We start from the raw sequence: 23,830 nt of genomic DNA, 5'->3' as shown, positions 1-23,830 counted from the left end.
TTAGGGCTGCGCGATGTTAAAACAGTCACAGACTGTAGTAGGTCTAGAAGACAGCAGTCATATCTTGGGGGGACACAGTGTGGGGATATTTTAGCACGAACACCAGAAGATTAAGGAGATGTGGTAGTTATCCCGCTCATTATTTCTAGCAAACTGTGGGAGAAACGTTTTTGACATTGATTTGAACAAAGATGGTCTGGTTCCACATGATGGATAGTTTCTTGGGCATTGACCTTTTACCCTTCCTTTTCACTACCCTTCCTGGCCTCCCCAGGGGATCTGCCATCTTGGTGGCGATTTTCTGTCAGCTTCTCGAAACTTGAGAGTACTGTTCCAGGAGACGGAACCCCTGGATTCTCATTTTGGAGCTGCCGTACTTTGTGTGTTTCACTTTATGCAAATCCCTTGATCTCTTTGGGTTGCATTTTTTATGCCTCTACCTATGTTCCAGACTGAAATGAGATCATACATATGCAAGCGTTAAAAAGTGTAAAACATCATGTATTATTATTACCGGTAATCTTTGAGATCATTGCAACACTGCCTACGGGCAGGATTATTCTTGAATAAATATCACACCTGTTGGGGGCCATGCCCTGCAAACTCCATGCTCTCATCTCCTCTGGACCACATATTTTTAGACTTTCTGAGGCTACACTGCTGTTTTTCATTTTCAATCCAGTCTGGCTTCTCTCCTTAAAGCAAGAGGACTTTTAAAGCGAGTGGCTGATAGTATAACTGGCACATATATCGAATCTCCTTAGTCTGGGCTGTTAAGTAAGTTTAATTAATTTACTAAGTTAATGTTCCACTGCTAGCAACAGAGCCTCATTGCCATCAGCTGGGGAGAGGGAATTGAAAGCCTAAATGAGCTCATTTTTTCACAGTTGGAATTAGGGACCAGTTAGCCAGTTGTGTGGGTTTTCCAATTTCTCCATCTGCCCTGGGGGGATTCAAGCAATTCAGTCCCCCAACACTGAGTGTAAGAACAGGAAGAGGGAAGGGGAAGAGAAAAAAAATTTTTTTTCCCCAGCATTTGGTTCCATTTTTGGAACTGGAAATACTGTCTGTGCATTGCTTACTTGGTTGGGCTTGGAGAAGCTTTTGCTAATGTTCCTGATAGATCTGGAAAAGAGAAAGGCCTCAGTGAAAGATATTTACCATGTGCATTTTCATTGCAGGGTGTGCAGATAAAGGGAAAACAAATAAACAATAAAAGAATGGAAACAAAATTACAGAAATTTGCAAAATTTGACAAATGGTGGCCTGTAGTTGCCACAAGCTAATGGCTTGCAATGATTAATAAGAGTAAAAATAATTGCATTTCATTAAGATTGATGACACCCCATTTAACCTCCCCTCTCGTTTCAGCCCTAAAGTGGAAAGAGATGAAGTTCTCATCTATAATAGCTCCTGTACCATTACCATGGAAACTGAGGCAAAGATGGAGTGTGAGACGCCTAATCAGCCAATTACCGCCAAGATTACTGAGATACGGAAAAGCTGGGGCCAGAACACTCAGGTATAATCAAATCTCTTTTACAGACTGATTCAAACAGCTCAAATTAAATTTGTAATATTGTGTACATTAAAAAAACAATTTAGCCCAAATGGCAGCTATATATAATATTAAATGCTCTCCAACTTTGAGGAGCTGGTCTAATGCACAGCATCTGAATTCATACTTAACTATGGTTAATCATATATTTTCTCAAAAAATAAATGAGTGCTGCCTGGGCCCTTTTAAAGCAAATTCTGAGCAGATAATCTCAGCATTTTGTCCTGCTTTCTGTGAGCATGTTTGAAAGAAGCTCTCTGTGGTGTATTTCTCCATAAAATTAATGGCCTACAATTTAACCCAGGCCCTTCTGGAAGTTTTCCAAATCAGCCAGCCATCCTTGGTTGGTGGGATGGCTGTACCTGCTGGCCCAGCCTGTTCACCCTGGGTTCTGCAGAGCAGTGTGGAAACTTCCACTTCAGAGGGAATGACATGGAAATGAGGACCGAGGAGAGAAGAGGTCTGTCTTTCTACCCATCATAAATCATCTTAGTCACCCCCTCCAAGTGGCTCTTCTAAGAATGTGTTCTTCAAAGTCCCCAGTGAGAGATCACATAGCCTCCCAGGGAATTTTTGAGAACTGAAATCAGAGGGGAAGGGCTCTTTGGAAACATATCAGATAATCATTTGCAATTCTCCAGGCTTCTCACGGTACACAGGATAAAAAATAATATTTATTGAGCATCTACTCCCTTAGGTGTCTTTCTCCTTATGAAAGCCATCCTCAGATCTTCCTCTTTCATCTCTTTTATTGGAGCAAATGTTTATTGAGCACCTATTTAAGGGCCACACACTATCCAAGATCCTCTGGCGGAGGTTGCTCTGGGGAAGCTCGAGCTGTGCTTCCTGGGTTCTCAATGCATGTTTTTCTATAACTTTTGGATTCATGCTGCAAATGCACGCAATTACAAACCACATGCTTTTTCTGTCCTTTCTAAGCTGTTCCCTGTCTGCCTTCCCCCTCCCCCTCCCCCGGGGGTCTCCCTGTCCATCCTGTCACCTCCCGGGCTTCTCATGCCCCTTTTCTGTCCCTTCAGATGGTTGTAGAAGGCTGTTGTTTCTCCCTTCATTGGGTTCCCCTCTCCCCCAGCCCCAAGGCCCCTTTTCCTTTCAACACATTGACAGCTGTAATTTGTCCTCAGCAGCTCCACCTTCCCCTAATCACAGCCTCTTCTTCACACCCATGCCCTGTCTCAGCAGTTGGTGCAGTGATGTCTCCCCAAGGTTTCTAGTAGGCAGTGAGATGCCCAATCAGTGTTGGATTCTGGAAAGAGAGCTGTGCTCTGCAGACTGGCTGGTGGGACAGAGAGCAAGCTTGCAGTCTTTCGGGGCTTCAATTTCTGCCTGTGTAAAAACCTGGGGGTGGAGTTCCCATGTAGCTCCTTGGGTGAAGGATCCAGCATCATCACGACAGTGCCTTAGGTTGCTATTGTGATGCAAGTTTGATCCCTGGCCTGGAAATTTCCACATGCCATGGGTACAGCCAAAAAAAACCCAACCAAACAAACAAAAAAATCCTGGGGTTGTTGCAGCGCTTCCTTGGGCAAATGCTGGTGACAGAGAGGCAGAGACAGGTGACACGGGGATTAGAGGTGGGCTTTGAGCTGGACCATTGGGGCTGGAATAGTTCACTTCTTGCTTGGGAGACCTCAGGCCATTTAATCCTTCTGTGTGTCAGTTTTACCATCTGTAAAGTGGGGATAATAATCAGGTTGGTGTGAGGATTCTGACGTGTGAGCAGCTGTGACCTGCACCTTGCACGCAGTCCACGTCCAGAGTTGGCTGCTCTTGGCCATGCTCGTTTGTTTGCTGGTCTCAGTGCTAGAAAATGAGATCGGGTCATTTCTCCAAAGTGCTTACTGCTTTGACCAGATCATTTCACTTCTTAGATTTCATTGAATTTCTCCATCATCTCAAAGACTAATTCTGAGGTTTTTTGGAGGTCTAAATGTCTGTCATCTTTAAATATTTATACAGCATGTACTTATTGAGTTCCAATCACGTTCGATGTCCTCTTCCAGGAAAGAAATAAAAAAAATAATGGGAAAGAGGTAGGGGGGTCAGTTCATCACAGTTGAACACCAGCTACTTCATTTAAGAGATGAGTTCACTGAGGTCCATTAAGAGAGGTGACCTGATAAAGGTCACAGTGCTGGCATTTAGTATCATAACCCATGAGGCCATAGGTCGTCATGGAGAAAGTAAGCCATTTCATCTCTAGGAACCAGAGGGCTGTGTCTCAAAACCTACGAGCCTAAAGCCGATGTCTCAGAAACTCCAGTTCAGGGATGTCTGGTTATCCCATAGATGCTGGGCAATCCGGGGACCTTAGGATACACAATTACCTTATCCAGGCCTGGCCCTAGAGAGAACGAGCACTAATAAGTGCTTAAAAAGGACTAGAATTCATAGAGTTCCCATGGTGGTTCAGCAGTAACAAACCCGACTGGTATCCATGAGGATGCTGGTTGGATCCCTGGCCCTGCTCAGTGGGTTAAGAATCCAGTGTTGCAACAACCTGCCGTGTAGGTCACAGATGAGGCTTGGATTCCAAGTTGCTGTGGTTGTGGTGTAGGCTGGCAGCTGCAGCTCCAATTTGACCCCTAGCCTGGGAATCTCCATGTGCTACAGGTGCGGCCTTAAAAAGACTAAAAAAAAAAAAAAAAAAAAGGCTAGAATTCAGACCTCCAGCTCCAAGTAGTGCGTGGGAACCTGGAAACACCAGTTCCATGAAATGTTTATATTCTGGGATAAAGGTTTCCAGAAGTAAATACATTTATGAAAGCTGGGTTAAATACCTATATATTAACAAAAGGACTTTTGAGAACATTCAGTATATGAATGCATAATGTAAATTTCCAGGAGGGGGCTATTGTATAGAGTATTGCCTGAAGTCGTTTGTGTGCAGAGCCCGTTATTCCCAGAATTTCTTTGGGGGCTGGTGTCTGCCCTGCTGCCCTCACTTTGTGAAATGTTGCCCATGCCTCACTCGTTCCCTTACCCTCGAGGGGAGGTTCAGAGGTGGGAGAGATTCTCTTTGGATGGGACAGTCTGCTGAGGTAAGCAGTAGCATTTGTATCATGCCAGGAAGAATGGGCAGGGTTTAGGCAGGTAGGGGTGCAGAGGAAAGGCAGTTGTGGTGGAGAACCCAGTGTGCCCAAGGCACCAAAGCCAACGCCCATAGGCATAGTGGGCAGAGCATGGTGTGTGCAAAGGTCTGGAACTACCACTCGTGAGTCGTCAGTGTGGAAAGATGGGCCGGGGTCAGGTTGTGATGGCTGGTTAGGCATTTGGTCCTTTAGTTCATCAGGTGACCAGTAGTCTTTGAGGGGTCACTGTGTGGTCCCAGGTGTGATGTAGTTCCATTGGGCTGGTGGCTAGCTGTGGGGTGCCCTGGGAACCAATGGAACAAGCTGAGAGATAAGAAAAGGAGGAGAATGGCAGAAGGAGTGGAGAGGTGGGGGCACACGCAACAGCTGACACTTGCTAACTGGTGTGAGACAATGTCTTCAGAGAGATTGAAAGTTAAATGTGGTAGGTAAGAACATTATGCTCCAACTTTGCAAAATGATCTTGTCAAATATTTGAAATGTATATACATATATAGATATATGTACACACACACACACACACATCTCCATGCTCATGATTCCTGAATTGTAATCTCCAGCCCCGAACTCTTTCCTGAACTTCTGATTCCCAAACTTCACCTACTGGTATCTTCTCTTGGATTTTGAAACTACATCTTAAGTCTAACAGGTTGAACTCCTGACCTGCACTGCCGCTCACCCCTGCACCCCCACTCCCCAGCACCCCCACTCCCACTATAGCCCTGAACTGAGTTGACAGCAGCTTTTCAGTTGCCCAGGCTGGGGATCATCCTTGATCTTCCAAATCCCGCATCAGGCCCATCAGGAAATCCTGTTGTTGTCTATGCCTTTAACCTGACTGCTCTTTAGCAAGTCTTCCGTTCCCTTCTCCACCATGGCTTCCCACTGAAGATTTCGGGGCCAGTCTCCCTGCCTCTCCTGCTGCCCCATGTCTTCAGTGTCTTCTAATGGAGCCCCAGTGATCCCTTCCAAATCTGTCCGACAATTTCACTCTTCCCCAAAACCTTCCAACGGCTCCCAGATTCTCTCTCAAAAAAGTCAAGTACTGGGAGTTCCTGTTGTGGTGCAGCAGAAATGAATCTGCCTAGTAACCATGATGACATGGGTTCAATCCCTGGCCTTGCTCAGTGGGTTGGGGATCCTGCATTGCTGTGAGCTGTGGTGTGGGTCGTAGACATGGCTCGGATCCCACAGCCACGTTGGTGTAGGCTGTGGCGTAAGCTGGCGGCTACAGCTCTGATTCAGCCCCTAGCCTGGGAACTTCCATATGCTGCAGTTGCAGCCCTAAAAAAGAAAAAAAAAAAAAGTCAAGTCCTTATGCCGATCTAAAGGGCCATCTCTGTGCCACGTCCCCTCCTCCAGCTCCTCTCTGACTTTACCTCACCTGTACCAGCTCTGTTTAGGCCCGTCAGCTCCTTGCTGTTCCTGTAACATGCCAAGCCCACTCTCATACTGAAACTTTTGCCTCTGCTCTTCCTTCTGCTTAGAATACTCTTCCTCCTCCATCTTCTTTATTCTGAAGTATAATTGATTACAGTATTGCATCAGTTTCAGGTGTAGAGCAAAGCGATTTGGTTATACATAGATATATTCAGTTTCTTTTCCATTATAAGTTATTACAAGATATTGAATATAGTTCCCTGTGCTTTACAGTATGTCCTTGTTGTTTATCTATTTTATATATAGTGGTGTGTAGCTGTTAATCCCAAACTCCTAATTTATCCCTACCCCTGCTATCCCCTTTAATAATGATAAATCTGTTGTAATGATAAATTTGTTTTCTATGAGTCTATTTACGCTTTGTAAACAAGTTCATTTGTATCATTTATAAAGATTGCACATGTAAGTGATGCAATATTTGTCTTTCTCAGTCCGACTTATTTCACTTAGTATGATAATTTCTAGGTCCATCCATGTTGCTGCAAATGGCTTTATTTTGCTCTTTTTCATGGCTGAGTATTATTCAATTATACATATATACTGCATCTTCTTTATCCATTCACTGTTCATGGACCCTTCCGTTGCTTCCATGTCTTGGCTATTGTAAATAATGCCGCTATGAAGATTGGGGTGCGAGTATCTTTTCAAATTAGGGTTTTCGTTTTTTCCACGTATATACCCAGGAGTGGGATTGCTGGATCATATAGTAGCTCTATTTTTAGTTTTTGAAGCAACCTCTATTATGTTTTCCATAGTGGCGACACCAATTTACAGTCCCAGCAACAGTACAGGAGGGTTCCCTTTTCTCCACACCCTCTCTAGCATTTATGATTTGTAGACTTGTGTTGATGGACATTCTGATGGTGTGAGGTGACACTTCATTGTAGTTTTGATTTGCATTTCTCTAATAATTACCAATGTTGAACATCTTTTCCCCTCCCTTTTCAAGCACAATCCTCTGCTTGAACTTTTTATTGAAATGTTATACTTCCCCAATGAAGTCTACCCTTCCCATCCTGTCTAAAGTTGTACCCCAGGACTGCTCACTCGGTATATTACACTTGTAATTTTCCCAAGTCTGTTCTATTTTTCCCTTTGCCCTTATCACCTGCTAACATGTTTCATATAATACTAGTTTATTATGTTTATAGTTTAGTGTCTGGTGTTTCTTGCTAGAATATGATTTCCAAGAAGGCAGAAATATTTTCCTGCTTTGTTCGCTCTATGTCCAAAGTGCCTAGAACAGAGGCTGACTCAATTGTACAAATGAACAATACTGAAATATAAAAAATGCAGTTAGAAGAAGCCTTCTCACATGTTGCCTCTCTAATCCTACCCCCCTGAAGATTCTGTCTGAAGGGACACACACACACACACACACACACACACACACACACACGCACAGAGGTACTGGCGTATGTACACTCATTTGCACACAAAGATGTTATTGTGTCATTTATATTGTTCTTCAACTTATTGTTTTGTTTTGTTTTTTGTCTTTTCTAGGGCCGCACCTGCAGCATGTGGAGGTTCCCAGGCTAGGGGTCTAATCGGAGCTGTAGCCGCTGGCTGACACCACAGCCACAGCAATGCCAGATCCGAGCCGTGTCTGCGACCTACACCACAGCTCATGGCAATGCCAGATGCTTAACCCACTGAGCAAGGCCAGGGGTCGAACCTGCAACCTCACAGTTCCTATTTGGATTCATTTCCTCTGCCCCGCGATGAGAACTCCTGTTCTTCAACTTATATTTTTATAAAACCTAGTGGCACTCTCAGATATAAGCTCCTCGAAAAGAGGAAATTTGCTTTGTCACTGTTTGCCCAAGCTTAGAATTTTGCCTAATATACCAGAAGATCCCATTCAAAATTACTAACTATGTGAGTGGATTTATAAATTAATGAGTGCATCATCTTTCCATTTTAGCACAGGTACATTTCTCCCTTCTTCAGAAGACATTGGTTAGACTTACTATGTATCACTGTGGTACACTGAAACAAGAGAAAAGGTATTAGAAAAAGAAAAAAATTTCAAAGAGTGCTGGAAAACACAATAAGGTGCCATTAGACCAACAGAAGTTTTGAGGCATTTCTGAAGGGCAAAGAGCAAAATGGCTTAGGTGGGTAGAGAAATCACAGAGGAGTAAGCACAATGCAAAGCCAGTTTAGAGAAAACTGATAGAAAGAATCAGCTAGCCTTTTCAGTGGAGCTGTGGGAGAGATTTGAAGCTTGAGCATCAGAGAGGGCAGGTATCAGGATGACTAATGAAAGGGTTGCTTGGAGGAACTGCTAGGGCCAGTTTGCCTCCTTTTCCTTCTCTCTCTTTTTCTCTGTTCTCGTGAACATGGATTGGGGGTTCTCAAGATGGTGTCTGAAGAGCAGCTCACACAGCGAAGAGGGATTATTTGCTTGGGGACAGGATGTAGGTTTGGTCCTTTGTAGCATGAAACTCGGCCAAGTCTCTGTTAAACTTTGCCAAGCCCAAGGTGACTCAGGAACTCCATGATGTACTCAGGAAAAGAAGGAAGCGAGGGCAGAGAAAGCAGCCTTCTCGTTTCTGCCTCCAAGGAATCCCTTGACTTGCACTCCGCTCATCCAGATGTTTACCCAACAATTTCCGTTGTGATAACCTGAAGAGGTTTCTCTGAACATCTGATCTGCCACATCAGTGGAAAAAGAAGTGGGAAATGGTGCTGTTAAAGTTATGTGGGAGATATTTTAAAACCCAGAATCCTATATCCCATCTAATATGACTTGGAGTGGGAAGGAAACAAAGACAGACGCTATAGAAAATTCAGAAAGTTTATCACCCATGTGCACTCTCTCTGAAAAATGATGTGCTCTGGCAACTCATAAAATGAATCTGAGAATGAAGATGATATGAGAACAAAGAGGAAGGAACAACAACAACAACAACAACAAAAAACCCAGAAAATGGCAAGAACCAGAGTGAAAACTGTTGAAAATAGGGCTGTGAAACTTTCTCCAGTTAAGAATGGATTCTTAACCAAGCCGAGGCAGGAACCTCCTGTTTCAAATAGATATGAGAAAAGGAGAGAATGAAACAGAGGCATAAACCCCTTCTTTGATAAAAGTGAGATATTTGTAACAGCACAAACATTAGGTGGAGATGAAAAGTATATGGGAGGATGCAGATGACTTTGGGGGAGGAGGAAAATCAAAATTAATTTCCTGCAAAGGGATATGCAGGTTAAAAAGTAAGACAGTTTGCCCCACTGGACCCTAGAGTAATTGAAGTACCAGGAATGGGCTTGAGGCAGGCAGGGGTTGTTTGGGATCTTCTATAGAGTAGCTAGAGCCCCAGGATGCTACTACTACTCGACCCAATCAGAGTCTATTTCTATTCCATCCTCCAGGAAGCAGAGGCATAATTTATGGACAAGCTGAATTAGTGACACATTAATTATGTGCTTGATATCAGTCAAGCACAGGGGAGGGGGGATGGAGATGCAATGGGAATCTGGGCAATGGTTGGAGGATCTTCAAAGAGAGGTCAACCTCCCCTGCCTCCCCACCAAAGTCTTTCCTCTGCTCAGCCCCAGCACCCTGGTAATTCAAGGTCTGTCCTTTCCAGAAAGGAGATGGGAAGATACTTTTCTGGAGCAATCAAACCCAAGTAGAGACCCATGGATTTTTGATATGTGAAAGCCTCACCAAGCCTCCCTTCCACAGAGGGTCCACTTAGCTTTTTAGTACACTGCTCTTAAGTGCAATGGACAGACTTCTGGTTTTGGCCATGAGAGTGATGAGTTTTAGACCTACCCCCCTGCAGATTACACACTTATGAAACTAGTCAGAATATACGTCAGGCTTTGGAGAACAGATGGTACAAGGGTGTGAGCCTTGAGAGAAGAGAAACAGGCAAGGAGAGGAACTTTTTGGCTGGGGGCACTATTCCAGACACAGTGCAGGGGAAGAAAACCCAGGAAGAGAGAAGCATTCTCCCTGGGGAGCCATGGATGGCTGGAGTTGAGGGCCGCTTATGTAGACAGGTGGTATGGAAAAGGAGGTAGAGGTAGGAGGGATAGAAAACTATTTAATGAGATCATGGCCAACAGTTTCCCAAATATGATGGAAAATACAATCCCATAGATCTCCAAACCTTTTAAAAAAATTGCTCTAAAGTATGTATGTATGTATGTATTTGTTTGTTTATGTACTTATTCTCTTCTGGATGCCCCCCAGCATACGGAATTCTTGGGCCAGGGATCAGATCTGAGCCGCAGCTGCGACCTACACTGCAGCTGTGGCAACACCAGATCCTTAATCCACAGTGCTGGGCCAGGGATTTGAACCTGTGACTCAGCGCTCCAGAGACAATGCAGATCCTGCTGGGCCACAGTGGGAACTCCCCAAAGCTTAATGAATCCAAATCAGAGGAAACGTTAAGAGATCCAGTTTCGGAGTGTTCAATAATGTTAAGATGTTAACATTCTGACGTTAAATAATAGTTCTAAGTAAATATTTAGAGTCAAGGCACTTCCAATAAAACAACCCAACTTTTCTTTTTGGTAGCAATTTCCAGGCTGATGAAAAAATTTTTATGGCAATGTAATGAATATCTAAAACTACCTTCAAAAAGAAGAACAAGCTTTCAGAGTTCCCATCGTGGCTCAGTGGTTAATGAATCCGACTAGGAACCATGAGGTTGCGGGTTTGATCCCTGGCCTTGCTCAGTGGGTTAAGGATCCGGCGTTGCCATGAGCTGTGGTGTAGGTTGCAGATGCGGCTTGGATCTGGCGTTGCTGTGGCTCTAGCGTAGGCTGGTGACTACAGCTCCGATTCGACCCCTAGCCTGGGAACCTCTGTGGGAGTGGCCCAAGAAATGGCAAAAGACAAAAAAAAAAAAAAGAACAAGATTTGATGACTTAACACTACTCTCTAAAGATATGGTAGTCAACAGGTGTTCTAGGCAAGTTCTCCTTTGAAAAAAGGTTCTGTTGCTAAAAGTATGTTTGATAACTCCTGCTGCAGTGTTGGGGGACCCAGGAGAGGGGAGAGATTGAAGGAAGGGGTGATGAGGCAGGAAAAGTGCTGATCAGGAGGTCCTTAGTGATGCTTGAGGCTGCAGGACAGTATTGGTGGGGAGGAAAACCAGGCTTTGTGGGGTTAAGGAGTAAGTGAGTGGTGAGGAGATGCAGGCAGTTGGTACAGATCACAAGTAGGAAGAGAAGGGAGGGATACAGATTTGCATTGTGGGTGGACAGCCCTTTCCTCTACGGCATCCGCACTATCATTGGCACTAGGGATGGTTTCTTAGGTTAAAAGTGCTGTGATCAAAGCTGGGGTCTTCAAGTGTGTTACTTGATTTGACAAGACCAAGTCTCTGTAGGTCTCTCACCCCATTCATTTATTCAGTGACTACAAAATAGCTTTCACCCAATCCTGGTGTTTGGCTGGTTGGATCGTAGCAATTGGTTTTAGAAATATCTATGTTTTTAAAATTCACTTTGGTGCGGGGATTAAGAAAGCAAAACCCCACTGCTTAATTTTTTTTTAACTTTTTTTAAATGATTTTTTTTATTTTCCCACTGTACAGCAAGGGGGTCAGGTTATCCTTACATGTATACATTACAATTACATTTTTTCCCCCACCCTTTCTTCTGTTGCAACATGAGTATCTAGACAAAGTTCTCAATGCTATTCAGCAGGATCTCCTTGTAAATCTATTTTAAGTTGTGTCTGATAAGCCCAAGCTCCTGATCCCTCCCCACTCCCTCCCCCTCCCATCAGGCAGCCACAAGTCTCTTCTCCAAGTCCATGATTTTCTTTTCTGAGGAGATGTTCATTTGTGCTGGATATTAGATTCCAGTTATAAGTGATATCATATGGTATTTGTCTTTGTCTTTCTGGCTCATTTCACTCAGTATGACATTCTCTAGTTCCATCCATGTTGCTGCAAATGGCATTATGTCATTCTTTTTTATGGCTGAGTAGTATTCCACTGTGTATATATACCACTTCTTCCGAATCCAATCCTCTGTCGATGGACATTTGGGTTGTTTCCATGTCCTGGCTATTGTGAATAGTGCTGCAATGAACATGCGGGTGCATGTGCCTCTTTTAAGTAGAGTTTTGTCCGGATAGATGCCCAAGAGTGGGATTGCGGGGTCATATGGAAGTTCTATGTATAGATTTCTAAGGTATGTCCAAACTGTTCTCCATAGTGGCTGTACCAGTTGACATTCCCACCAACAGTGCAGGAGGGCTCCCTTTTCTCCACAGCCCCTCCAGCACTTGTTATCTGTGGATTTATTAATGATGGCCATTCTGATTGGTGTGAGGTGATATCTCATGGTAGTTTTGATTTGCATTTCTCTTATAATCAGCGATGTTGAGCATTTTTTCATGTGTTTGTTGGCCATCTGTATATCTTCTTTGGAGAAATGTCTATTCAGGTCTTTTGCCCATTTTTCCATTGATTGATTGGCTTTTTTGCTGTTGGGTTGTATAAGTTGTTTATATATTCTAGAGATTAGGCCCTTGTCGGTTGCATCATTTGAAACTGTTTTCTCACATTCTGTAAGTTGTCTTTTCGTTTTCTTTTTGGTTTCCTTTGCTGTGCAAAAGCTTTTCAGTTTGATGAGGTCCCATGGGTTTATTTTTGCTCTAATTTCTATTGCTTTGGGAGACTGACCTGAGAAAATATTCATGATGTTGATGTCAGAGAGTGTTTTGCCTATGTTTTCTTCTAGGAGTTTGATGGTGTCCTGTCGTATATTTAAGTCTTTCAGCCATTTGGAGTTTATTTTTGTGCATGGTGTGAGGGTGTGTGCTAGTTTCATTGCTTTGCATGCAGCTGTCCAGGTTTCCCAGCAATGCTTGCTGAATAGACTTTCTTTTTCGCATTTGATGTTCTTGCCTCCCTTGTCAGAGATTAATTGACCATAGGTGTCAGGGTTTATTTCCGGGTTCTCTCTTCTGTTCCATTGGTCTGTCTGTCTGTTTTGATACCAGTACCACACTGTTTTGATGACTGTGGCTTTGTAGTATTTCTTGAAGTCTGGGAGAGTGATGCCTCCTGCTTGGTTTTTGTTTCTCAGGATTGCTTTGGCGATTCTGGGTCTTTTGTGGTTCCCTATAAATGTTTGGATTGTTTGTTCTAGTTCTGTGAAAAATGTCGTGGGTAATTTGATAGGGATTGCATTGAATCTGTAGATTGCTTTGGGTAGTATGGCCATTTTTACAATATTGATTTTCCCAATCCAGGAACATGGAATATCTTTCCAATTCTTTACATCTTCTTTGATTTCTTTGATTAAAGTTTTATAGTTCTCGGCATATAGGTCCTTTACCTCCTTGGTCAGGTGTATTCCGAGGTATTTGATTTTGTGAGGTGCAATTTTAAAAGGTATCGTATTTTTGTATTCCTTTTCTAATATTTCATTGCTGGTATACAGAAATGCAACTGACTTCTGAATCTTAATCTTATATCCTGTTACTTTGCTGAATTTATTAATCAGTTCAAGTAGTTTTGGGGTTGAGTCCTTAGGGTTTTCTATGTATAGTATCATGTCATCTGCATACAGTGACAGTTTGATCTCTTCTCTTCCTATATGGATGCCTTTTATTTCTTTTGTTTGTCTAATTGCTGTGGCTAGGACTTCCAAAACTATGTTGAATAGCAGTGGTGAGAGTGGGCCTTCCTGTCTTGTTCCAGATTTGAGTGAGAAGGCTTTCAGTTTTTCCCCATTGAGTATTATATTTGCTGTGGGTTTATCATAAATGGCTTTGATTATATTCAGGAATGTTCCCTCTATACCCACTTTGGCGAGGGTCTTAATCATGAATGGATGTTGGACTTTGTCAAATGCTTTTTCTGTGTCTATTGAGATGATCATATGATTTTTGACTTTTTTTTGTTAATGTGGTGTATGATGCTGATTGATTTGCGTATGTTGAACCATCCTTGTGAACCTGGGATGAACCCAACCTGGTCATGGTGTATAATTTTTTTGATATGTTGTTGGATTCGGTTGGCTAAGATTTTGTTGAGAATTTTTGCATCTATATTCATCAATGATATTGGGTGATAGTTTTCTTTTTTGGTGGTATGTCTGTCTGGTTTTGGAATGAGGGTGATGGTGGCATCATAGAATGTCTTTGGGAGTATTCCTTCTTCTTCAACCTTTTGAAAGACTTTAAGGAGGATGGGCACCAATTCCTCTTTATATGTTTGATAAAATTCACCTGTGAAGCCATCTGGTCCTGGACTTTTATTTGTAGGGAGTGATTTTATGACCTCTTCAATTTCATTTCTAGTGATCGGTCTGTTCAGTTGGTCTGTTTCTACTTGATTCAGTTTTGGCAGGCTGTAAGATTCTAGAAAATTGTCCATTTCTTCCAGATTGTCAAACTTGTTGCCGTATAGTTGTTCATAGTATTCTCTTATGGTTTTTGTATTTCTGCTGTATCCATTGTGATTTCTCCTTTTTCATTTCTAATTTTGGTTATTTGGGTTCTTTCTCTCCTCTTTTTAGTGAGTCTGGCCAGGGGTTTGTCAATTTTGTTTACCTTTTCCAAGAACCAGCTCTTGGTTTTATTAATTTTCTCTATTGTTTTTTGAGTCTCTATTTTATTGATTTCTTCTTTGATCTTTATAATTTCCTTCCTTCTGCTGACTTTAGGCCTTTTTTGTTCTTCTTTTTCTAATTCATTTAGGTGGAGGGTTAAGTTGTCAATTTGGGATCTTTCTTCTTTTTTGAGAAAGGCCTGTATTGCTATAAATTTCCCTCTGAGCACTGCTTTTGCAGCATCCCATAGATTTTGAGAGGTTGTGTCTTCATTATCATTTGTTTCAAGGTAGTTTTTAATTGCCTTCTTGATTTCCTCATTGACCCATTGGTTTTTTAGTAGCATGTTGTTTAGTCTCCATGTAGTAGGTTTTTTTCTCTTTCCTTTTCCCATGGTTGGTTTCTAATTTCATGGCATTGTGGTCAGAGAAGATACTTGGGATAATTTCTATGCTCCTAAATTTATTGAGATTCGCTTTGTGTCCCAATATGTGGTCGATTCTTGAGAATGTTCCATGAGCATTTGAGAAGAATGTGTATTCTGCTTTTTTTGGATGTAGTGTCCTGAAGATATCAATTAAGTCTAACTTTTCTATTGTTTCCTTTAGGATCTCTGTTGCTTTATTGGTTTTCTGTCTAGAGGATCTGTCCATTGATGTGAGGGGGGTATTAAGGTCTCCTACTATGATTGTATTCTCATCAATATCTCCCTTTATGTCTGTTAATATTTGTTGTATGTATCTGGGTGCTCCTATATTTGGGGCATATATGTTGACGATAGTAACATCCTCTCCTTGGATGGATCCCTTAATCATTAAGTAGTGTCCTTCCTTGTCTTTCTTTATGTCTTTTGTTTTAAAGTCTATTTTGTCTGATATGAGCGTTGCGACTCCTGCTTTTCTGTCGTGTCTATTGGCGTGAAATATTTTTCCCCACCCTTTCACTTTCAATCTATATGTATCTTTTGTCCTAAGGTGAGTTTCTTGTAGGCAGCATATTGAAGGTTTTTGCCTTTTTATCCACTCAGCCAGTCTGTGTCTTTTGATTGGGGCATTCAGTCCATTGACATTTAAGGTGATAATTGATAGATGATTATTTATTGCCATTTGAACCTCGTGTTCCAGTTGATTCTATGGTTCTCCATTCTTCCTTTTTTTTTGGTTGGATGGTCTCCTGTTATTATCTGCTTGAGTGTATTTTTTTTTCATTTTTTGCAAATGCAATATTTGGTTTTGGCTTGTGGTTGCCCTGTTTTTTAAGTATGCTAACCCCTTCCCATAATTGTGTGTTTTAGCCTGATGGTCCTGTAAGTTCAAACACTTCATTACTATATTAAAATTAAGAAGAGAAACATACAAACAAACAAACAAAAAAGGTTATTTATTTCCTAACATCCCTTGCCCACATTTTATGGTTTTGATGACTCTTTTTTTATTTTTAATTTTATTTTGTTTGAGGCATGTTCATGATTAAATCGTTATGCTGGCTTATTTGAGTGACTGCTCTCTGATTGCGGTTTCCTCAGTCTTAGTTCTTCCTCTTCTTCTTTTTTTTTTTCTTTTCTTTTTTCTTCCCTTTCCTTCCTTTTTGGTTTAGAGAAGCCCTTTCAATATTTACTTTAACCTGGGTTTTGTGTTGCTGTATTCTTTAAGTTTTTGTTTGTTGGAAAAAATTTTTATTTCCCCTTCTATTTTAAATGATATTCTTGCTGGATAGAGCATTCTAGGTTGCATATTTTTTCCTTTTAGCACTTTAAATATCTCTTGCCATTCCCTCCTGGCCTGTAGTGTTTCTGTAGCGAAATCAGCTGATATTCTTATGGGGGTTCCCTTGTAGGTAACATTCTGTTTTTCTCTTGCTGCCTTTAGGATCCTCTCTTTATCACTAACTTTTGCCATTTTTATTATGATGTGTCTTGGTGTGGGTCTGTTTGGGTTCAGTTTGTTTGTGGCCCTCTGTGCTTCTTGTATCTTGAACCCAGCATCCTTTAGATTTGGGAAGTTTCCATCGATAATTTCTTCAAATATATTTTTCCATCCCCTTATCTTTTTCTACTCCTTCTGGAATTCCTATTATGCGTAGATTGGCCCACTTTATATTATCCCATAGGTCTCTTATATTGCTTTCCAGTTTTTTGATTCGGTTTTCTATCTGTTGACCAGATTGAGTGATTTCCATTATTCTATCTTCCATATCACTGATTCATTCTTCTGCATTATTCATTCTGGTTTTTACTGCCCTTAGTTCAGTTTGCATCTCTGCAAATGAATGTTCTAGTTTTTCTTGGCTCCTCCTTATATTTTCTAGTTCCTTTCTGAGGGTATCTGAATTACTGTTCATATCTTCTCTTAATTCCTTTAGTATTTTCACTATTTCTCTTTTGAACTCCAGGTCTGTCTGACTGCCGAGATCTGTTTCATTGTTGACTGTTTGAGGTGAGTTCTCTTGTTGGTTTGACTGGGGGTGGTTTCTCAGCTTCTTCATCTTGCTTGTTGTTTTCTTTCTCCTGAGGGAGTTGTACTCTCCGTTATTGGGCAGTGTTTGCCTTGTCACTGCCGTGGAATATTTCCTGAGGGCTGGCGTTGTTGGTCAATCTTTTTTGAGGCAGTGTGGCTTTTCTGGAGTGTTCATGGGGCTAACAGTGTTTCTTTGAAGCAAAGGAGGGCTTCCTGAGGGCAGACAGGACTGGGAGGTCCACACCACGATGGTAGCAGATTTCACTTGGTCATGCAGAGCTTGCTCTGGTGTTTTTAGGCTGTGGGGTTCTTGCAGGGGGTTGGCGGTGTTGGGCAGCTGTTCCTTAGGAGTGCGGCACTCCCTGGGGGCTGGAGCAGCTATCTGGGTCACTGAGAACCTAAGAGGCTCTTCCCTAGGGCAGCCCAACTCAGAAGGACGGCCTGAGAATGTAGGCGGATCTTTTCACAGTCTGGCCGAGCTTGTTGCAGCTTTTCTGGGCTGCAGGGGCGCTTCCAGGGGGCTGGTGGTGCTGAGCAGCTATTCCGCAGGAGTGGGGCACCCCCTGGGGGCTTGGGTGGGTAGCAGGGCCGCTGGAAACCCAAGAGGCTCCTCCCCAGGGCAGACCGACTCAGAAAGACCGTCTGAGATCTTTTCCCAGCTCGGCCAAGCTTGTTGTAGTTTTTCTGGGCTGCAGGGGGTCCTGCCTGGAGCTGGCAGTCCTATGCAGCTGATCTACTAGGGCACCCCCTGGGGGCTTGGGTGGGTAGTAGGGTTGCTGGAAATCCCAGAGGCTCCTCCCCGGGGCAGCCCGACTCAGAAAAACCATCCGAGAATTAGGCAGATCTATTCACGGCCTGGCTAGGCTTGTTCTAGCTTTTCTGGGCTGCAGGCCTTTTCTCGGGGTCTGGTGGTGTTTGGTGCTGCTCTGCGGAAGTGTAGCCCCTCCAAAGGGCAAGCAGGCCTGTGCAGGGACAGCCCCTGCGGTGGTAGGCTCCAGGCAATTGTTGAGGCCAGCCCTCTGGGATGGCAGGCAGCCCCAGGTTCTGCGAGAGCATAGGGGGTGGTGGGGGTGGGGGGAGGGGATGCACTGGGAAGCACAGCTTTCAGCTAGCTAGTGGGCCTGTAAGCTTGCTGTGGCATGGGGGGTATTCTATGGGGACCCACCCCTTCTTCTCTCCCCTCCCCAGCATGGGCGCAGACCAGGCTCTTCTCCCAGGTTCCCTCTGATGCGGCTTTCCACTTCCCCGCCCCTAGAGTATTGCTCCCTTCCTCTTCGACAGCTTTGTTTTCTAGTCTCCCAGGCAGTCTCTGCCCGGTCAAATGGTTTCTAGACCTCCCAAGCAGTTTCCGCTCCACCCCGCCCCCCCAGCCCGATCTCGGGGACTAACCTCTGGAGCTGAGATCTTGGTGCCCAGCCCCCATCCAGGCGTCCCCCTGTCCCTTTCCCAGGGACTAACCTTCGGAGGCGAGGTCTCAGTGCCCCGCCCCCACCCAGGCGTCCCCCAGTCCTTTCCCGGGGACTAACCTCTGGAGCCGAGGACTCGGTGCCCAGCCCCCACCCAGGCGTCTCAATTTTTGGTGACTGTGCCCGTAGTTCAGATGGTCCGTTTGGTTCTCGATTGGCTTTTCCGTACTCCAACTTACTGCTACACTCTTCTCTGCATCTGGAGATTCCTCCGGTTCGTTTGATCTTTCCCCCGTGTAGGTGACTTTCCAGGGTGCGGGATCCCTTTCTCCCCCGCAGTTCCCTTTCGGGAGCGCCCATCCTGCTCGGATTCACCTTCTCTCACTCTCCTCTTTTGTCCCGTTCTGCCCAGTAATGTCAGGAACTTCTTGCCGTTATTGGAGTTTAGGTTCCTCTGCCAGCGATTGGTTGCTTTTCTGTGCGAGTCATTTATTCTGTAGATGTGCTTTTTTTGTTGTGTTTGTGGGAGAGGGCGAGCGTGTCCCCCTACTCCTCCGCCATCTTGTCCTCTCTCCCACTGCTTAATTTAATCCCTCTTTTTTGTTTCTGAGATTCTCCTAGAAAATTGGTGCAACACAGGGAGGCAACAAATTTCACATTTTCTTTATAATGTGTCTGGCTAGTTAGAGGCTAATTGGAAACTGCTTTCTGTTCCCGAACTGATTTTATTTCTCCTATAACTGAAATCCTGAAACACCTTTTCATTTTTGTTTTCTAATCTTTTCTTTCATCTCCTTTTGGTTTTTCATCTCTTTCTTTTTTTCCTTTCTTTTGTTTTTCTCTTTTTCCTTTTCCCATCCCTGCTCACTTCCTCCCCCCTCTCCTCTTTTCCTTCTTTTGTCTCCCTTCTTCCTTTCCTTCCCTTTAAATCACCTCTTTTATTCAGTATCTTTCTTCAGGGGTGTGTGCCTGTGGAGGGAGGTGCTGTTGGAAGCAAGGTTGAGCTGGTCATTAAGACTAAATGCTGGTCCCCTCCTAAGATTATGGATATTTAACTGATTTTTCAGAAGTGTTTTTTTTCTTTTAACTGAGAATGCCCACTCTCCTCTGTGGTAGCCTCCTCTAGTGTCTAGTTCTCATCTGTTTTGAGCCCAAGGAGGCTTTGCACTCCCTGCCCTCCTTTTGAAGTGTGATGGGCCAAGTCACTTGCTTAGCCCGTGGGTAGAAGCATCTCTTGGGTGGGACTCTCCAGCCCTCTTTTTCTCTTTGCCAGGATGACTTGATGGCTCAGAGCGTGATGTCTACTTCCAGAGGACAGTTGTCCCACCCTGGAGAGTTGCCAACATGTGCAGTGGATGTTGTGTCCTTCCCCTGATGGTTTGGGGCACTTTGTCACTGCATGTGATCTAGCTAGTCCCAGCTAGAGACTGATGACCTCGTCTTGAACCTTAGCCTAGTTGGCGACCCACTGCATTTCTTATGGTGCCTTTAATTCTCCTCTGTGAGTCCACATGGAAGAGGGTCCTGGTTTATGTTCTTGGTGGCAGGGAGGACAAACTGGACTGCAAGACTGGACCACCAGGCAGAACTTCTGGCCTAATGGGAGTTAGTGGGGTACAGTCAGCCTGCTTCCATACTCTGGATTCCCACTCTCTTTCCCTTTCATTGGTGATGTGCTTCCATTCTCAACCTTAATCCCTATGCCTTGAGATCCTCTGCAGAATTTTCTAGTGCCAAGAAATTAATCACCTTCTTTTGCAGCATTGTTGCAAACTGTAGGAGTTTGGGGGGAGACGTGACTATTTCTAGTATGTCTACCTGTGCCGAGTCTGTTTATATCGTCCTAAGAATCACTCTGGAACATTATGCATGAATAAAATTTGTTCCAATGGAGTATATATATATTTTTATCAGTAATCTTTAAAAAATTTTTATTGGCGTATAGTTGACTTAAAATGTATTCATTTCAGGTGTACAGCAAAGTGAATCAGTTCTACATTACCACTGTATTCTATATCTGTTGCCATAGCTCTATGTGATCTATGTATGGGTATTTTTCCATACGTTCTTTCATTTCTTTTTGTAAATTTTACTTAAAAAATCTTACTAGGAAGATTTCGATCACAAGGGAAAAAAGAACACAAAAAAGTCAAATGGACTTAAATAATAGTGACCCACAGGGCGGCTCATGGAACGAGAAAGGTCCATCAGGAGTCACAGGTATGGCCTCATCCCACCGTTCAGGGCTTACTTTTGAGATGGCTTATTCCCTGGCTCTGCCCTGCTGTTCCTCCTCCTCCTCCTTCTCCTTCTCCTCCTCCTCTCCCTCTCCTTTCTCCTCCTCCTGTTTCTTTTTCTGCTTCTTCTTTCTAGTTTTATTCTTTTTTAAACATTTTATTTATTTAAATTTAAGGCTTTTTAATTTTTATTTTTTGCTTTTATCTTTTTATTATAGTTGATTTATAATGTTCTGTCCATTTCTGCTGTACAGCATAGTGACCCAGGTATCCATATATATACATTCTTTTTCTCACATTATTCTCTACTTTCCATTTACAGTTATTACAGAATATTGGCTATATTCCCCATGTTGTACAATATATACTTGAGCTTATAATACACCCTACACCCAGTAATTTGTACCTCCACTTCTCCCACCCTTAGACTGGCCCTCCTCCCTCCCCATTGGTAGCCACAAGTTTGTTCTTTATATCTGTGTCTGCTTCTTTTATGTTACATTCACTAGTTTGTTGTATTTTTTAGATTCCATGTATAAGTGATATCACACAAGTGTTTATCTTTGTTTTTCTGACTTATTTCACTTAGCGCAAGGCTCTCCAAGTCCATCCATGTTGCTTCAAATGGAAAAATTTCATTCTTTTTTTATGGGCTGAGTGTATGTGCGCGCGCACACACACACACACACACACACACACACACACACACACACACACGATGTTTGTACTTCTTTAACCGTTCATCTGTGGATGGACATTTAGGCTGTTGTAAATAATGCTGGTGTGAACATAGGGGTGCAGGTATCTTTTTGAATTTGTGCTTATGGGTTTTTTGGCTATATACCCAGGAGTGGAATTGTTGGGTCATATGGTTCTATTTTTAATTTTTTGAGAAACCTCCATACTATTGTCCACCATGGCTGTACCAATTTACAATTTACATTCCCACCAACAGAGTACAAAGATTCTCTTTTCTCCATATCCTCACCAGCATTTACTATTCGCAGACTTTTTGATGATAGACATTCTGACAGGTGTGAGGTGGTTTTAATTTGCATTTCCCTGATGATTAGTGATGATGAGCATCTTTTCATGTGCCTGTTGTTTGCCTTGCTGTCTGTAGGGTCAGGTTCAACCTAAGGCTGCCTTCTCTGTGGCACAGATGGTTGCCAGGAGCTCCCAGGCTGCTTGCTCCTGCACCTACATTGCGTAAGAATGAAAGATCTTTTATGGGCACGGTCTCAGAAGGAGGATGTTTCCCTTTCAGAAGCTCTCAACAGTATCTCTCATGACTCGCTGGTCCACACTGAGTTACTTTGCTCAACTCGATGGGCTTTGCTGGTTGTTTTTGGCCAGTTATTGTCCATCATGAACCTTAGAATAGAGCCAATCCCACCCTCAGCACCTGGTGAGAATATGAGAACAGTGATGCCTGGAAGGAAAATCTTGGGGCTATAGATGAAGGGAAACTGGAGAATGGACGTTGAAGGGTCAGCCAACGCTTGACCACAGTGACCTCACATTTTTCTTTATGGCTCTAAACTAAAGCCTCTTCCTCTGATTCTCCTCACTGGTCCTTTGGAACCATCTAAGGCATTGCTGTTGTATGGAATTTTGAGAGGGTTGAGAACAAGGTACCAAATAGGGATTTGGCTTAACAAAAAGCAAACAAAGAGTTTGGTCGACTCCCCCTTCCTGCCTTAGAATTCTGTATCATATTTGCTTTTAACAAACAAATAAACAAGCAGGCAAGAAAGCATAATGACTACGTATAACACACATACCTTCAGTAGCCTGCAGGACCTCAAAACCAGTTGGTTGTTTCTTTTGCAATATGCATTTTCCTGCCTCAAAATGACAGGAGTTGTTTTCATGATGTACCAGCTCCCAACGGGGATGGCTCCTCATTCAGTTCTGACCCACCTCTGATAATAAAGAGCAATCTAGAAGAAGAAACAGTATGTGATAGTGTATGTTTCTCTTAACGGGGCTTCCCAAACACTTGGCAAATATTAATTAACCCTCCCAATGTCCCCGCATCACGGATGCCTCTATCTACATGGGGTGGAGGAGCCAGAATCAACTGATCAAGGCCCCACCATGAATTAATATCAAAAGCAAAGACTTGGACTCTTGGGCTCCAATACCAGTCACCTGAAAGCATTGCCATTTAACTTTCTTCTTCTTCCCAGAGGGGAAAAGTATGCACAGCCAAGCAGAAGAAAATCTGTTTTGTTCTGTTTCTGCTTGGCACTGGTGAGTATGCCTTTGAAGGACGCAGCAGGGTGACTTTACTGAGACAGGGAACAAGGGCAGCAGCATTGGCCAGCAGGGAGGGCAGAGTACTCTTGCAAGGGGAAAATGAGATCATTGTCCTCAATACTTCTCAGATAGTATTTACGCATCACCCACAGATGCCAGCCATTGTATTAGCCCATAGAGGATTGTCAGGTGGTTGCTCTGAGAGATGAAAGAAGACTTTGAAACCTATAAAGGGCTTGGATAAAACAATGCGGTCAACTTGGAAAGGGTTGGGTTAATGCTCCAGATGAATGAGATACAACCCCTTCCTTTTGGAATGTTCTCTTCAAGAAGGGGATATAAAAACCCAATAATGGTACTACAAGCAAAGTGTAATAAATGTGATAATAAAGGTATTTGTATTTTACTGTGGAAAATCAGTGAAGGACAAGAAATCTTCTGGAAGGAAAAAATCGTCATCTAAAAATTCCCTGGAGGGTGTGTCATTTTGTCTGGGTCTAAATTTATGCGGATCTGAAGGATAAGGAGAAATAAAGGGAAAGAGCATACCAGCAAAGAGATGAGTGTCACAAGTCCCGGGGGTGGGAAAACATGTTTTTTTTTTTAAATCTTTTTTTTTTAAATTAAAGTATACATAGTTGATTTACAAGGTTGTGCCAATTTCTGCTGTACAGCAAAGTGACCCAGTCATATATATAGTTTAATATATATATATCTAAAACTACATATATGTACTTTGTATATATATGTATATATAAAAATATACATATTCTCTCTCTATATTTATATGTATAAAACTGTATATAGATATATATGTGTATATAAG

The 23,830-nt window shown here is 42.9% G+C and overlaps 1 protein-coding gene across 2 annotated transcripts in view; it reads left to right on the top strand.

Moving 5' to 3' along the window:
• PKHD1 (PKHD1 ciliary IPT domain containing fibrocystin/polyductin) overlaps positions 1-23,830 on the top strand; it is a 484,027-nt gene that overhangs the window by 92,285 nt on the left and 367,912 nt on the right. For both annotated transcript variants that reach the window (XM_047795623.1, XM_047795624.1), the window contains one exon: positions 1,372-1,522. In XM_047795623.1, the coding sequence (XP_047651579.1) occupies positions 1,372-1,522 (151 nt within the window). The remainder of the gene's footprint in view (positions 1-1,371; positions 1,523-23,830) is intronic.

The sequence above is a fragment of the Phacochoerus africanus genome, chromosome 9, assembly GCF_016906955.1.
Source record: "Phacochoerus africanus isolate WHEZ1 chromosome 9, ROS_Pafr_v1, whole genome shotgun sequence".
NCBI lineage: Eukaryota > Metazoa > Chordata > Mammalia > Artiodactyla > Suidae > Phacochoerus > Phacochoerus africanus.
Note: the sequence above shows the minus strand (reverse complement) of the source record. Positions and strands in the feature narration are given on the sequence as shown.